The 16,966-nt window shown below is 41.0% G+C and overlaps 1 protein-coding gene across 6 annotated transcripts in view; it reads left to right on the top strand.

Annotated features, from left to right (window-relative positions):
- ARPP21 (cAMP regulated phosphoprotein 21) overlaps positions 1-16,966 on the top strand; it is a 344,186-nt gene that overhangs the window by 49,385 nt on the left and 277,835 nt on the right. For all 6 annotated transcript variants that reach the window (XM_078688292.1, XM_078688289.1, XM_078688294.1 and 3 more), the window contains exons 8-9: positions 2,033-2,092; positions 7,482-7,622. In XM_078688292.1, coding sequence (XP_078544418.1) covers positions 2,033-2,092; positions 7,482-7,622 — 201 coding nt within the window. The remainder of the gene's footprint in view (positions 1-2,032; positions 2,093-7,481; positions 7,623-16,966) is intronic.

The following is a 16,966-nucleotide window of genomic DNA, read 5'->3' as shown; positions in this document are numbered from 1 at the left end:
TCGACCCGTGAATGTGATGGTGCTTACACACAGTCACTCCCGTCCCGAGACCACCCACCCGCCCTCTACCCGCTCCCTCCCTCCGTGAAAAACACTCCCCGTAGTTTCGCCCGTACCTTGCGGTGCCACACTTCTCCTGTTGAAGTGTGGCTGGGCGGAGCGTGGTTCCGTTGGCCTCCCGGCTTCTCCTGCGGCGACCTGGTGGCTGGACCTTCTCCTGTCTCTGAGGACGTCAACCCAGCTTCGGTATCCTCCCGTCTTCTGGCGAACTCCTGAGACGCTGCTTCCTCTCTTGCATTCGCGCCGTTCTCCTCCAGATGTCGCATTATCAACGCCGTTGTTGTCTCCGATTGGAGAAATGGGGATGACGTCACTGACGGTGCTCTGTCTTCCGGGTAAGCCCAGGCTGCCTTAAAGGGAGCTTGGCCGTCCTGCAATCGCCGAGGCGGAAAGGAAGAGGGACAGTGGTCAATATCGGACTCGTGGCAGGTAGGGACCCCCTGACACATGACAACTACACTTGTTGAAATGTGGGAAAAAAACCTCAGGGCCATCCAACATCAGACATTCACTTTAACCTCTAACTATGCCTTCAGATGTGTTGAGATGTATAACATTACTTTTATTTGTGTAATTCGGAATGCTTTACTATGTTCATTCCTCCTTTGACCATCAGTAAATTACTGTTGTAATAGTAGGGAAATAGAAATGGTACATCTTTAGTGATCATTTGTCTCTTTTCTGTTGATTGAGAGGAATGCTTTTACACAGCAATGAGTAAGTTAACATAGAGGCAGGATTTAATAGAGGAGCTAATATGGTAGATGGCCTTCTGGAACTACAACCAATGGGGATGATTCACAGAAGCATTAATGAGTGCATAAAGTAGTAATATAAAGGTACTCTTATACATACTCTTATATGGGTTCGTGAATAGACCCTGAAACATCCAATTCCCTAATATTAAACGTGCAAACAGTTTGCAGGCCTTTCTATTTGAACTAATTGTATATACATGTTCACTAAATGCTCCCATTGTATTCCCATATTAGATATTCTGGAGCCAATTCACAAAGAGTACTCAAAAGAATGCTACAGAAGTACTGCTTCAAGTACTCCAAAACACCATTGTGAATAGGTCCCTATATTTGCACTAGTGTCTCTTCTTGTATGCCAGACTGTCCTTCGAGCAGATTCCCTAATGTTAAAATGGGCTGCTCTTGTCATATTTGAATTTTGTTTCAGTAAAATCGGTCAAACATGCTATGCCACCTAATTGCTGTTTGCATTGGTCTATGTTACACTCTAGCAGGTCATTCTAAAGCTGAAGCTTCTATAGAAAACTATTACTAAATAGAAGAAACTGTAAAACTCTGACCAAAAATTGTGTAAGTGGTAAATGTTTACTTTTGAAGAATTGAGAATACAACATTAACCAGAGAAGCAATGTGACCCAGGAAAACTGAAACCTAGTTCATTGTGAAATGTGCATTATGTTCTGTAAGAAAGTGAAGCTCCAGTATATACCTTGCCTTAGTAAATTCCCCTTACCTTAGATATTTTGTTCATGCTGGTATTAATGCAATTGAATTTGCTGTTAAAGGAGTTTGTATAGTGTTCACTTTGAATGATCTTAAGCTCCTGTATTTATTAGTTCCATAGCACCCCATTTCCATTGGCACACCGACTTTGAGTTGGGTTAATGGATTTACCTTTTTTGGCTTTCTATTGGCTTATGTTGTCATATGCTTAACAATATGACATACCAACCTTTATTCTAATGATGTTATGGTATGGTTTGTCTTGTGTGCTCAACCCTTACAGCTAGTTCATGAATGCACCTAATACTATATCCAAAACTATATCAGAGTAACAGAGTGTAAGCAGAATGTGGACTTTCTGATATTGGATTTAATTAGAACTAATTTCGTTTATGAGACTGTGTTTCTTACTCTTATTCTTCACAAAACAGGAAATACACACATACCTGTTTGATAAATTTACACTTTTAAAATGTTTGTTTATCTTGCAGGGACAGGATGATCCTTTTGAAAATGGAGCAGGAAATTGTGGATTTTATCAGTGACAATAGGTATGATGCATGCCAATGTAAAACAATTTAGGTTTTCTCAAATCATCAGCTTCGGTGGAAGATGCTGTATAGCAGGCCTGCTGTATAGCATTAACTTAAGGAGGATGGGTTTTTGTATGGACTTTGACAAAGATCAATTAAGTATCATTGTGGGGACCATCCTAATTTGATGTCATGACATGTTTAAGTGTCTCAAAACACATAGCGTAAATAGCTTGATTCTAAACAAACATAGTGACATATACTACATTTTCAATTGGCCTCCATAAACAGCAAAAGTATTGCTTATAGTCAGTGAATCCCTTGGAGCTAAGGTCATCAAAGCCGGAATTTACCAAGGAAAAAGGCTGTTAATATAAATGTTTTGTACCTCCTTGACAGTAGGAAAATTGACTAGCTGGCTTTATGGAGCAGTCACAAACTCTGTGTGGATTTTGGCTGAGCCTGTACACCACCTAAACACAGACTTCTACAAAACCAATCATGTTTGGATGAAAGTGTACTCGCTCACCTTTGGTAGCTTCACATGAACAGGGAAAATAAGGGCTGCACAATCAGTAATATACCACCCAAATAACAATGCATATAAAGTAATAAAAAAAACGTAAAGGTTCACTTTTCATTTAAATAGAAAAAGAAAAAACTGATAAGAAAAATGAATAAGAATGAGTAAAATTGTTCATGGGCTGTCAGAAATTAATCAAACAGGAGCTAAATCCTATTGAAAATTAAGAAACAAGCATTGGCAAAGAAAATAGTTCTCAATGATTGGACCTCTTGGCTTCACGAATGCTGTTTAGAGGGTGTGTGGTTTCATCAGGAAAAGCAAATGAGGCAGACAGCAATACATAATTTGACAAAGCAAAATAGAGCATGTGGACAGGGTGCTGCAGGTAGAAGCACAAGAGAGAGAGCAACACATAGCACAATGGCGGGGGTATTTTGCGTGGGGGAGGCACATGGCAGGAACAGCAACAAGGAGCGCAGGGGATAAGCACATGAGTGAGAGAGTAGCATGGTAAATTACATTTTGGAGGGAGGAAGCACTCAAGGGAAAGAGAAACACAGAGTGTGTGGGTCCATGGTATTCTAGAAAAAACATGTATATGTAATAACTGGAAACAAGTATTGGCAAAGCCAATAGTTCTCAATATTTGGACCTCTTGGCTTCGCAAATGCTGTTTGCAGGGCGTGTGGGTTCATCAGGAAAAGCAAATGAGGCAGACAGCAATACATAATTTGAGAAATCAAAATAGAGTATGTGTACAAGGTGCTGCAGGAAGAAGCATGAGAGAGAGAGAGAGAGCAACACGTAGCACAATGGTGGGGGTATTTTGCGTAGTGGAGGCACATGGCAGATAAAGCAATAAGGAGCCTAGGGGATGAAGCATATGAGAGAGAGAGTGGCAGGGTAATGACATTTTGGAGGGAGGAAGCTCGCAAGGGAAAGAGCAACACAGAGTGTGTGGGTCCATGGTATGGTGGGAAAAAAGCATGTACATTTAATAACTGGAAAACCTCACACTTTCATGGAGTGCTTAACCAAAAAGAAAAAAAGGAGTTCCCTGAAAGTGAGCACTGAAAAGATAGCCAAGCAAAATATGGTTAAGAGACTATGCTTCAGGGGAGGTACAAACCCAAGCTGGAGAAGATTGTTCAAGAAAAGCTGCTGAATATAAAGCAAGCAAATAACGTTGGCAATACATCCAGCCAATGGGAAGCAGTAGACAGGATGTATGCCAATTTATGTTCTTGTTAAGTCCATAATAGGTCTTTGGTAACAACTGTGTGGTGTTACAATGAAAATAGACACAAATATGTATGTGTACTTTAGGTGTCTGACTGGAAAGAAGGCCACTTTCAAGGCGCAGTTGGTTAGATTAAAGTTAGTGACTAGAGATTTAAGTAGGGGGGAGAGATTTCTGATTGGAAAATAAGGATGACATCAGATATTGTGTGAGAAGTAATATTTCAACCTTTAACTAAAAGTGATGTGGTCTAATGGATTATTTAATCTTAAAACCTGGAGATGTGGCTGTATTCTTTGACCAAATACACTATAGGCTGCAACAACAAAAAACTCCTGTGTTCAATTTCAGACATTTTTCATGTAGGCTTATATCTATATTTTGAGTACGTTTCTGACTTTCACTGATTTCACAAAAACACTTCCAAGAATACTACTTGAAGTCATGTGACTGCACACATGCATATTCATGTATGCATGTGGCGATGTACTAGTGCATATTCCTGCACGTGTATGTGAAACACCAGTATGAATCTGTACCCTGTAAATTTTATTTTTGTTTATCCCCCGGAGACACCTCTTACGCGTCTTCTCCATTAATATTGTTTGTGTTTCATCCCCATTTTCACTCTGAAAGCAGCACTGTTCCCACCTTTAACAGAAGTAAATACCTTAATATTATGAGGGTGGAAAATGCAGTTATACTGGCAGAATGTAAGGTGACAAACCCCCAATTACGGTGCCAAAACCTCACCATTCATTTTTCTGTGAATCAGGAGTGGGATTTTGCCCCATAAATGATGTTGTATGTGAACCTAAGATTGAAGTACGTGGGCAAGTAGCTTTCTGAGTCACATAGTCAAATTGCTCTATCTCCGTAGAGTTCAGATTGTAAATATTAAAAAAATACAGTTCTCTGTTTTCAGTAGTAGTCAAAATGCCTCTTGCATCATCCTGCTCATCCTTGTTTCTGTAATTTAGCTTCAGTCAGACCCAAGACCGGTACATATTTTAGCAACAACCAATCATTTATGATATGCTTCCACTGCAATAAAAATTCTGTTTGTGGGTCACCATGCTGTGTCTTAGAGTTACCTCCGATTTATATCGCACGACAAAAACACTGGGCCTCATTTATGAGGCCTTGCGTCACTTTTACGCTGCCGGTGCGTCACTTTTTGTGACGCACCAGTGGCGTAAATAATGCGCCTGGTTGCGCCATATTTACAAAGTGACGCATCTAGGTAGATGCGTCACTTTGTAAACCCCTGCGCCACATTATATCTGCGCCAGGTATAATGTATGCAAGGGGGGGCGTATTGACGCAAGGAGGGTCGTAGAAGTGACGCAGTGAAATCTATGAGATTTTACTGCGTCACTTTTAGGATGCCGTTGCGTCAAAGTCTTGCGCCTGCCTCACAGCAGGCGTAAGACTGACGCAGGCCCTTTCACATGGGGCTTGCCCCATGTGAAAGGATGCATTGCTGGAGTTGCGTCACTTTTGTGACACACTCCAGCAATGCGTCACTTTTGCACTTTCAGATACGTCAGAAATACTGACGTATCTGTAACTCCTTGCGACATGATGCGTCATACATTAAATATGACGCATCAGGAATGTCGCAAGGAGTGCGCACTGAGAAGTGACGCATCGCTGCTTTCACGCAGCGATGCGTCATTTTTCATAAATGAGGCCCACTGAATTTACTGGTCTGATTCGTACAACATTTTCTGTCAGCAGTGCTTCACTCCTAATTGAGTGGCTTACTCATGAATTCCATTGGTAAAAGATTCTTTATTCAAGGAGCATTTCCTAATGCTGAAAATATACGAGCGGGACCCACCTGAAGTGAAACACAATTTCTCACAGAAAGCTTTGCAACTGAGGCCTTAATTATCTATGATGTTCACCTATCATCGTTCCCTTTTCCTTACCCAAGGGAGCCATGTTCATCTTTTCTCCCACCAAGGCCTCATATTGTAAGCCTTCCTATTAATTCTACAATTGTAAATGTATGTGTGGCGTTTTCCTTCAGCCCACTGCCTTCCCCTCTCCAGCCAAACCCTTTTTTTTGGTGGTTTTTCAGTGTTACCCACTTCCTGAACCACTCATTCACCTTTTTCTGTTTTGCAGTGACTCCTCCCTCCGCATTCCCCTGTTTATAAATGCATGATTCTTTTATTGTTTTTAGTTGCCTCTCCTTTTCTTCCTCTATGCGATTGATCTTCGGTCTCCTACCCTTGTCCCTTTTTTTCTAGCACTCCCTCATTATTTACCTGCCGAATGGGGAAGCACTGGCACCCACATTCCACGCGGTATAGTGTTAGAACATGTTGGTCTAGCACATGGTCACTCTGCATGTGTTTACGAAACAACAGGAATGTCTCCACCACAAAAATAGACTGTTTGAGCACTTGTCTACCAATGTTCCATCACAATATCTAAAGGAATGCGGGTGATATGCCCACTCTTTTCCAGCATGTGACGGGGGTAAATTTAGAGGTGCTAGTCACCTATAAAGAATTATCTATTTTTCATAACTCAGAAAAGGTTTTTAAGAATCATGTTGTATACAATTGTTTAAACATCATAAATATCCCTTCACAACAATGAAGAGATTTTTATTTAACAAGAGTAAGGTGTTTCAAGAAACATCGGTTTCGTATGAGAGAGCATTCTGATGTCAGAAAGTACTTGTAATTAGAAAATAATACACAAATGTATCAGGCGTGACGAGTTTTTCCTGTTTCTTCAATTCACATACAGCAACAAACCTCCATCCTCCTACTGCAATGAAAATGCACAAACTTATCCAGGATTCCACAGAGCAACGCTTGCTAACTGGGAATCTCATGTAACTACTTTAAAACGTCCATGTCTGGCATGGCTGCACTTCTATTCCTTTCTGCTTGCAGAGAACAACCCCTAAACACCGGCAGAAATCACAGCTCTGGCAAGTAAGGGCTGCAGGTTCTTCCATACAGCCTACAGTTGATCGTACGTGTCAGTGCATGTATACCACATTCCTTAGGGATTTCATACAACTACCTACAAAAAAATGTGCTATGACGTCATAATAATGGCCGCCTCTGCACTATACTTGCGCCAATTAACTATAACAAAATCACTCCTACTACACACGCATTAAAGGTTCTGCATCGGGCACTCTTGCCTCCTCTGTTTCTTGATTGCTGATTTCACATTTTAAAAGCAGAAAATTGTAATTGATCCATTCAATATTACATAAATACAACAACTATTGGCAACATTAATTATTGTGCATTTTTTGCTCAGCTGCAAAATATTTTATGTAACATGTACCCTATTGTACAAGAAGAACAAACAGTGAGCAAGAGTATTTACAACACTTAAAACTAGTAAATTTTGTTTTTCACCACGCAGGTATATTTAATCCCACCACTTAGGTCTTTCATTTTACTGTGAAAACCTTTATAAAGATCATTGTTCAAGCACCCTGAGGATCTGTGATAACAAGTGATTTGAAAACTCTAGGTTTGTTGTCAATTTGAAATGTACTTATGTTAAATGCATGTGTGTATATTGATGTGTTTTTGCAAGTGAGCATTCCTTAGCACGAATACTTTGTTAAATCAGGAATCTTTTTCTTCTTAAAATTCTAGCAATCATTTTAAGAAATTTCCTCAGATGTCCTCGTATCAGAGAATGCTGGTGCATAGGGTGGCTGCCTACTTTGGAATGGATCACAATGTGGACCAGACTGGCAAATCGGTCATCATCAATAAAACCACCAATACCAGGATGTAAGTATGACCTTCAAAGCGTCCAGTTGCTTCTCTTCTGCAGTGAGTTTAATTTTATATCCCAAATGCCCTGCACCTGCTGTACTAATCTGGGACTGAGCTGTATTTAAAATATATCTGCTTGTAAAGCTATTATGTGCGACAGGGAGGCCCTTAGAAGGTTCATGATAGCCAGGCTGAAGCAGATTTTCAAGATGTCCTTATTAGAAACATTTGCATGCAATGGGGCATATTTATGATGACTGGCGCATCCCCAGGGATGCGCCAGTTATTTTGCGCCGCTGCTCCGCCAACTATGGTGCGCCGCATTTACAATGCGGCGCACCATGGGGCAAAAACGGCAGAGATGCGTGACGCATCTGTGCCGTAAAGGTGGCGCATTGCTGGAGTTGCGTCGCAAGCGCGACGCAGCTCCAGCAAGGCTCGGGGGTGCCCCATCTTTACAATGCTACGTCAAGACCTACGCCTGCTTCAAGTAGGCGCAGGGTTTTGACGCAGCATTGGCCTGAAAGTGACTGAGTGAAATCTTATAGATTTCACGTAGCCACTTTTGCCGAGGCGCACCAGCCCCGGAACGCCCACCCTGCGCCGGAACGCCCACAAGTGGCGCAGGGCTTTACAACGTGACGCATCTGCCTAGATGCGTCACTTTGTAAATGGGTCGTAGGGATGCGCCACGTTTACGCCGCAGTTGCGTGACGCAAACGTGGCGCATTCCCAACATAAATCTGCCCCAATGAATCTAATAGTAGATCGTTAATCGGGCATGGATCCCTCCCTTCCTCCTGGTCACTCATAGTTCTACTTCTGACATACACATTGGGAGGAGGCCCCTATGGAGGCAGAATGTAAACGCAGAGATATACTCTCGTAGGCCTATTGTATGGAATGATCTGTGCATTGGGGAATACATTATTAAAGGCCTCGCGGTGTTATCATGCCTGATATCTGCTGTGATAATGCAGTTCATTGCCCTTGAAAAAGAGTCGCAGGGTTTCAGCAATAGGGAAGTGCAATCAATGAATTAAGCTCCCTCCACGTGGATGTAATCTCCGTCAGCTGCCCGATAATGTGATTCTCTTCCGCATGGTTTAATAAAAACGAGATTAAGCATCATTGCGAGGTTTAAGGAAGCATAAACTCGAAGGCCACTTTTCAGTCGGGCAATTACATCCTGCTGCAAATAGACCGGCTGCTTGCAGTGGTGTTTTTTTTTATTATTGCCCATCTTTATTGAAAATGTCAATCTGCCTTTCTATAAATAGCACAGTTGTGTTGGTGCTGCTGCTATATCAGCCCAGCACCCTGTGTACTCCAAGAGTACTTTGGATTTGTTTAACGCTGATGTCAGCATCTGGAGCGCTGCCAAGCCTATGAATTTTTATCTTGGCAAACTAAACCACAGGCACAGGGGTATGTGTTTGAAAAAGTCTTGTGACCTCCAAATAATTCTCACAAAACCTTTGAAAATGCATGAAGGTTGTCAATTCCATGTAAATGAGGCTTTTGCTTAAAAAACGTCGGACTTTGTTATGGATTAATATTACTTATTCCCCATTTTTAGCATTAGTGTATAAGTGTTATTTGACATTGTCAGTAGCGACTTGCACAGGTAAGAGCAGTAGGGCGGGGTGGGGGTGGTGGAATTCGACAGACGAAGGGATACGTAATATTAAATAAATAAATAAAACCACTTACTTTGCGCTCACGGCATCGCCGATGCAGTGATGCGCCAAGCGCAAAGTAAGTGGTTGTATTTATTTATTTAATATTACTTCTCGTCGTCTATCGAATTCCACTACCCCCCTCCCCTCCCTTGACCCCGCCCCTCCCCGCCCCACTGCTCTTACCTATGCGAGCTGCTACTGGACATTGTTTACCCCAGAAGGAAAATTTGTGCATTCACACCAACATTTTTGCCAACTATTGACGCTGCACAATTTCACAGCAGGTGTGTGAAAAAGTCACTTGTGGTTTCAGCACCAAATAGCACTCGCAGGGGAAAAATTACGATCAGGGACAGCCAGAGGAAATTGGTAAACTCGGCAAACTATATGAAGGGCAGACGTAAGGAACAACATTTAATTATGCTCAGGGCCGGACTGGCTGCCGGGCAATTTGCAATGCTGCTGAGCTGGGGGCTGATTTCGTTGATGGGGACCTGCGTGTACTAAACGAAATTCGTTTTCCTTTAATTATTTCGCGGCACACGCAGGTCACCATGAACAAAATCAGCCCCACTGCAGTGAAATCAGCCCGCAGCGCGGCAGCATTCCAAACTGCCCCGTAGTCAGTCCCGCCCTTATTATGCTTCTATGGATCTAATCAATGCACCCTGAAAAAAATCCCTGGGAGACATAATGGTAAATCACACACTCTTTGTTTGTCATGCCCAATTGGGCACCACCTTCATCCTTTACTCCAGCATCCACCAAACCCTCTCTTGGGCAAACATACATAAAATATATTCCTCCGTACAGACTTTTACCATAAATAAGGGCAGCAAGATCATTTTTTATTGGTATGTTACAGACCTATCATTTGTTAACCCAGCAGCCATGAGTCAGTTTGTTTGAAAGTTATGTGTTGTATCAGCAACATCATTTTTCAACTTTATAGTTATTAGGCTTTGTGCATTTATAGTAAGGCATGCTTGAATATAAAAACATGTTGCTCACATCTTGAGTGAGAGGACATATACATTTTTAATAATAGTACGATTTTTGTTTTTCTAGCAAGAACTTTCTCTGGAGTTGGGGTTGTAGTGCATAGCCAAAAGGTATTAAAATGACACTAAAATAATCAAGTGAGGTAAATTCCTCTTTCACAATAACACCAAATGAGTGATTGAGTGACATCATTCGCTGTTGTCAGCCCTTTGGAATTAATTTACTGATTATAGACCATTTTTAGTGCATTAGTGTATGGTTTACCCTTGACAGCATGTGGGGATTTGTAACACATTTCCAGTGGCCCGGGAAGTGCCATTATTTAATACAGGGAAAAGTCCGTGTTTTGGAGGAAAATAAATATTATTAGTCTGTATCATGACACCATATAGAAAGCATTAATAGATCAGTAGAATTCTGCCTTATGCAGTCTTTAAATAATTTGACAGTTTCTACTGGCCTTAAGAGTGTCCACAGCTATATTTCTTTCACTCTCTGCATAAAAAAGGGGGATGTTCCTAAGCTACACCCAAGCCAGAATTTGCCTCCTGCCTTATGTTACCATTATATCTTAATTGTGTGGAAAGAAATCAATTCAAGCTGGACTTGGCATACCTTGGCGTTCATGCCAGTAATACATGAGTGGACCTAAATATCCAAGGCCAACTACAATATAGGAAAAGCACTCTATGCTCCTTACTACTTCTCTGTGGTGACTGCTAATGCTTGCTAAGTAAGTAAGTAATAGAAATGTATAAAGCTCAACGTTCACCTTAGAGGTATCCTGGTGCAGTATCCACTTTGCCAGATCAGCAAGTGCAAGACCGAACGTTCCTTATTCGTAAACCATCTTTCCAGACCCCATCTTAAATATGGCGCTAGCTACTCTTTAGGGAAAAAACAGGTTTTTAGATACTTCTTAAAAAAAGTAAAATTCATGCTGGCTCTGAGGGGGGCTGGCCGCTTTTTCCATAGTTGAGCTGCACTCGTCTCCTACATTTTATGTTGCGGTTTGGGTAAACTTTGCATCTATCTGGCTTTTGAAAGCCTAGTATTATAACTTTGATTGGTGAATGGTGTCCTTACTATGTATGCTTCATTGCTTCATTGCTAAGTGGACAGCATCAAGTTGCATGCAAGAACATTTAAGGATGAGAGGGGTGGGGGGTCTGGAATGTAAATTGAAGGATTCTTGATATATAGAGAGGCCGTAGTGGCAGTAAATGGAAATTATAAGGATTGCATTAGATTAATGAGCAAGTGGTGGCCAAACGTCAATTCATGACCACACAGTGAACCTTCAGCTTATTCGATAGTATTTAAATGACAATATATGACCATGTAATGCATCCTCTCCTCATTAAATGGTGTCTCAAGAATATGTTCAATAACATTTGAGTTTCAAAGTATTTACTTGTATCTTTGGATGTGTTATGCTTTGAATTGTCACCTGTAGTCAAATTGCACTTGTTACTTTGTCATTGCCCATAGCTTTATTCTGAGGTTTGCTTGTCTCAACTCAATATTTGTAGAAGAGCTGTACGATGGAGAGTGAAGGTCATGTTCATCAAAATATGTTTAGCCCTGTTTGCATTATTACCGACAGACTTAATGGGTAATTTTTAGTTTGTCAGAGCAGGAGCACTACCCGAGAATGCCAGGGCTGCATACTAGCGAAGCTCATGATTCCCGGCTCGATTTAGAATTTGGGTAAATGGTAAATTTATACATCCATAGCCTCTGCTGAATCAGCAGGCATAAAATCTTAATCTGAAAGCTGGTCTGCCACTGGGCTGCCAGGTCACAGTCTCCAAACTCCTCTCTCTACTTAGCACAGGCGACTATCACTCATTTTCCATTCAGGGGACCATCATGTGAGGCTGTGTGGTCACAGGTACAAAAAAACCACAATGGTCTAAATGGCAGAGAAAACCTCCTTTCACTTTGTTGAGTGGGCATATCAAATATGACACTGGCTTAGCAGTGTTCTGTGTCTTCAGTGGAGGTTGATCTCCACCCAAGGGAAAACGATCCCCACCAGGCGGGTGGAGATCACTAATATGGAATTTGGAATGTGTCGTGCAGAGTTGAGGCGGTCAGCTTCACTGACCTAGTGTCCCCATGAGCCACCTGCCAGACTCTAATGAACACCATAGACTGACATGTGTTCCTATCTTTTTGAAATGACTATTGGCAGAAACTGGTTTGAGATTCATTTATTATTTAGTGTATATATGATTCAGTATGCATGAATGTTGAGTTGACGATGCACACCCTTCGAACCCCGATAACATCACCCACGAGACCCACTGAGCTCTTTAACCACCTAATCATTGTGTGGTTAGAGAAGGCTAGAGAGCTGTGGGGAGTAATTATGTCTTCTTCTGCCACGGCCACCCTGATCCCTGAGAGCATGGGAACCAAAGGCGGTGCTATGGTTGTCAAAGAGTAAGGCAGAATGGACATCCTTAAGTGGCATTCATGCCTCCATGTTCATGTATAGGTGGAAAGGCAAATACACTTTAACCTAGATATTCCATCAATGTCTGTTTTGTAATTATTTTAATTCATAGTTCAAGTTTTTGTATGTCTAATTTGGTATAAGATGGCTATGCAATAAAGGCGATTTAACAGAGGGAAAAGAAGCTGACAAAGATATTGTGACCATTTTGTTTATCCATGAATCAAACCGTTCTTTTTCATTGATGTTTTAACAAATGTAGTCTTACAAAGGCTTATTTCAAATAAGAGAGCTGTGAAATGTACACTTTTTCACTTGCAAGCAGCCACACCAGTAGGTGACCATTAAGAATGATTAACACAGCACTGTACAAATACAGTTGAGTAACAGCTGATGCTGAAGATAGATCAATAAATCAAGCTGCGCAGATCAATATGCAGGCTGTTTCTGTCTGTCTGTATGCCTGGAAATCAATATCCAGCCTATCTCCATGTTTATTGGTTGAGCTAACTAAATACACCATTCCCTATGGATGACTTTGTTTTCAATTTCATATATTGCAGGGGATTATTAACTCTGCATATTTTAGATTTCACTTGAAAGTATCAATTCTAAACAAAATCAGAAAATTACTACCATAGACCCTCTTATGCTTGGAGTTTATTTCTGACTTTTTAAAAACATTCATAGAGATTTCCAGGAGTACTCTACTAGAAGGCAACTGTTACAGGAATAATCCAAAACATCTTTTGAGAATTTTATTTTTCCATGAACAAATTTAAACCTAGCATTTTTTCACATGAAAATGTTTAAAAATGTGTGAATGAGGTTCATGCACAATGCACCCATTTTGAAGTTGTTGCAGATTTAGTTATGGCTGTAAAGGAATAAATCTCTAGCCATTTTAAGGTTTGCAATGGACCGAGAAAGAAATTGTAAATGGCCACAAACTCACAGGTTTGTGGGCATGCCCAAACTTTCCAGCAAATCGATATGCTTGGCAAGAAACTAACCTCCCAGGGAACAGATTTTACTCTCATAAGGGATTCCAAAATAATGCAAATTGACTGGTGTATTCTAGTTTGACTGGCCTAGAAGGTGTGAAGTCCAAATATTTAGGGAGAGATTATTAGCCCAGTTCTGACTTTTAGCAAGTACTCTCATATCGTTCTCTGATCTTCTGTCCCCTCCCTGGTTCTAGAGTTGATGAACTCTCTCTTACAGAACTGGGGAGTCCTCTAATGTATTTCTTTGCTGAAAGATTATTAGTTTGAACAAGGGTAAATCACTGATGCTACTCCTCTTTCATGGTTCTTTGGCACAAGAGGTAGTTCATTTAAAACTCTCCTGTCAGAATAATTCTTACAAAAATATTCAGGTAAGCTCAAGTTCAAATAGCAAAACTGTCTAGAGTTATTTTCCCTCCAGCACGGCCTATTTGCAAACCAGATTATTTAGCTCCAACACTGTTGGTTGATGTGACTCACGCTGTATGTCTTCAGTTTAACCAATCAGTTCCCGATCTCCCAGTAGGTTCAAAGAAGGAAAAAGATGATCACAAAGAGAATATTAATGAAACATTTAGTAGGACAGCTCCAGACATCTAGGGGGATATTTATCAAAGTTGTGCGTCATCCTTGCGGCATGCAAGGTAATACAAGGGCGGAACAAAACCTAGATGAGATTCACCAAGCCATGCAAGGCCACCTTGCATGACCCTGCTGTGCTTGGTACATCTGGCATTATCTGACATTACTCTGCCCCAGGAAGGCGTTTCATTGGTGGAGTCTAAGTGTTTCCATGCATCCACCCATGTATTTTGGCTCATTCCCAAATTTACCATCAGTCGTAGGCCAGGTGAATGCATCAAAATGCTACACCTTCCCAGGGGAGGCGCGACGAGGAGAAACATCTCTAATTCGCCTTTTTTCCTCTTTCTATGTGTGCTGCAACCTGCCCTCCATACCTGAAAGACCGTCCGCCGCTATTCCACCGGTCGACTCGTCGACCGGGCGGAAAAGGAGCATGATATGGTGGCGGTGTCTACAAGACACCACTATCCATATTACGATGCAGGCGGAGAGCAGCCTTTCCATGGCGGCATTGATGCCATGGAAGGGCATGCAGTTTTTGCTGTTGGGGGCCTGTTGCGGGCCTCCAGGTGTTGGGGCGGTGGGGGGTGCACATGGGGGTACCCATGTTACCCCCTTACATTTGCATGCACAAGTTGGCAGGCACCGACAGGTGCCTGGCATGTTGTGCATGCAAATGCACAACATGCAATTTTTACATTGCACTGGGTGCTGCTTACATTACCGCCCCCGCAATGTAAAAAAAGCAGGATGTTCCCGACAGTGTGGTGGGCGCATCCTAATTTCAAAGGTGGGCCCGCCGCAACATCTGCGGTCGGTCCCGTACTCCGATGCCGTGTCCGCGAGCCATCGTAATAGGCCCCTTGGATTTTTATTCCATTTAATGTTGTTGTGCTTAATACTGTATCATGGTCAATAACAGTACTATATTTCTCAAATATATATTATTTTATTTATGTGCATGAATACTGCATCAATCTCTGCCTTCCCTTTGATTAGTTACCACAAATGCTTCTGTTAAGCATTTTCTGTGTGAATAATACACCCACAAAAGTGGCAAGCAAAGTAAACATCCCTCCTGCTATGTCCCCCTTTATTTCACAAAATGACAGTGCTCTAGAAAAGTTTCATTTGATTAGGCAGCTCTTATTATTGAATTGCATTGACTTCTAAATATTGTAATTTATTTGTGCTGCAGGAACAGCATTTATATGAATTGGTGCAAATGTGCTGGCGGGATAATATTTCTGTGATTAATGACTGTGAAATTAAAGTGTTTGTGTACAGTTTAATTAGTTATAATGTCAAATTGTGAAGAGTAAGTTACTCTTGTACATTTGACATGTATGACAACAGGATCATTAGGAACATAGGTATACTGTACATTTGGCATTAAAACACTTAAAATGTTTCATGCTACTTTCATCTTGCCCAACCACTCTGTGATACCAAGGTCAGTCAAACTAAAGAAAGCTATAGAATTATTAATTTACACATTTTTGGTTAACTGTAGACCAACCTGTGCCTCTGTAGGGTAATTGTACGGTGCAGCATTTGGAAGCAGATCAATGTACACAGAACCCAAGTACTTTAACTTCCATTCCAAAGATGCCAGACTGCTACTCATATGGTTTGATCTACTATTGTACATACATAAAAACATACTAATGTGTAGACTTCCAAGAGCCGTGTACCAAACTTAGGGCCTTATTTAGAGTTTGGGTGAGAGGGTACTTCAACACCTGAAGTTCAATACTGTATCATAGATAAGTATTCTTATAGCAAGAACATCATCTGTGGCAGTGCTTTATGTTAAATAATTACCAAGCAGAGAGCCACACATGTTTTTTTTTATGTGACTGATGATTTCATAACATTTCCTATAGGTGATTATTCTTAGTAATGGCCCTAGCCAATGAACTTTATCACACAAATGGTTAGGAATTGGAAGTTCAATTCAAATACAATTGTGATTAATGCCTGTATTTGAGATTCATGTGGATTAACTCCCATTCTACACCCACACATTAGACATTTTAAATAATGGATTTCCTTTCCCACATCACAATTATTTTACAGTATCATTGGAGGTTTACATGTATAGTTAAAGGCCCCATTCAAACTAAAAGAGTTATTCTAATATCTTTCAAACAGAGAACTAATTAACTGATATTTTATGCAACTCCGTATGCTGCATACAAAAACCTTTAAAGAAGGAACTTCAGTTGAGCCAATTCATACATTTGTGTTGGAGATTCTTTGGACTTTAAGCACACAACTCGATGATAGATTTGAGCATACATTCATACTTTGTATTCATTAAAAGGCCTTCTTTTCCACATCCTAGGCTTTTAGAAAGAAGTACTGCATGCAGTAGGTGAGTCAGGAAAACAGTGAAACCTTAGGTTGCCACAAAGAGTCCTTCACGTTGTATGGCTTTTGTCACACACACAATATCATGGTTTGATTGAAAGTTTTTAGTATATAAAAGGGCAAGACATTCTTCTCTGTTCAGATTTATCAAAGGAATATCAACCATTCACAAACAACACTGTAGAAATATGGGTTCATAAATGTGGGATATCACTGCAATGTTCAGTTTGTTCCTTCAAGCTTTGAAAA

Source organism: Lissotriton helveticus, chromosome 4_1, assembly GCF_964261635.1.
Source record: "Lissotriton helveticus chromosome 4_1, aLisHel1.1, whole genome shotgun sequence".
Taxonomy (NCBI): Eukaryota; Metazoa; Chordata; class Amphibia; order Caudata; family Salamandridae; genus Lissotriton; species Lissotriton helveticus.
The sequence above is the reverse complement of the archived record's forward strand: the minus strand, read 5'-3'. Positions and strand labels throughout refer to the sequence as shown.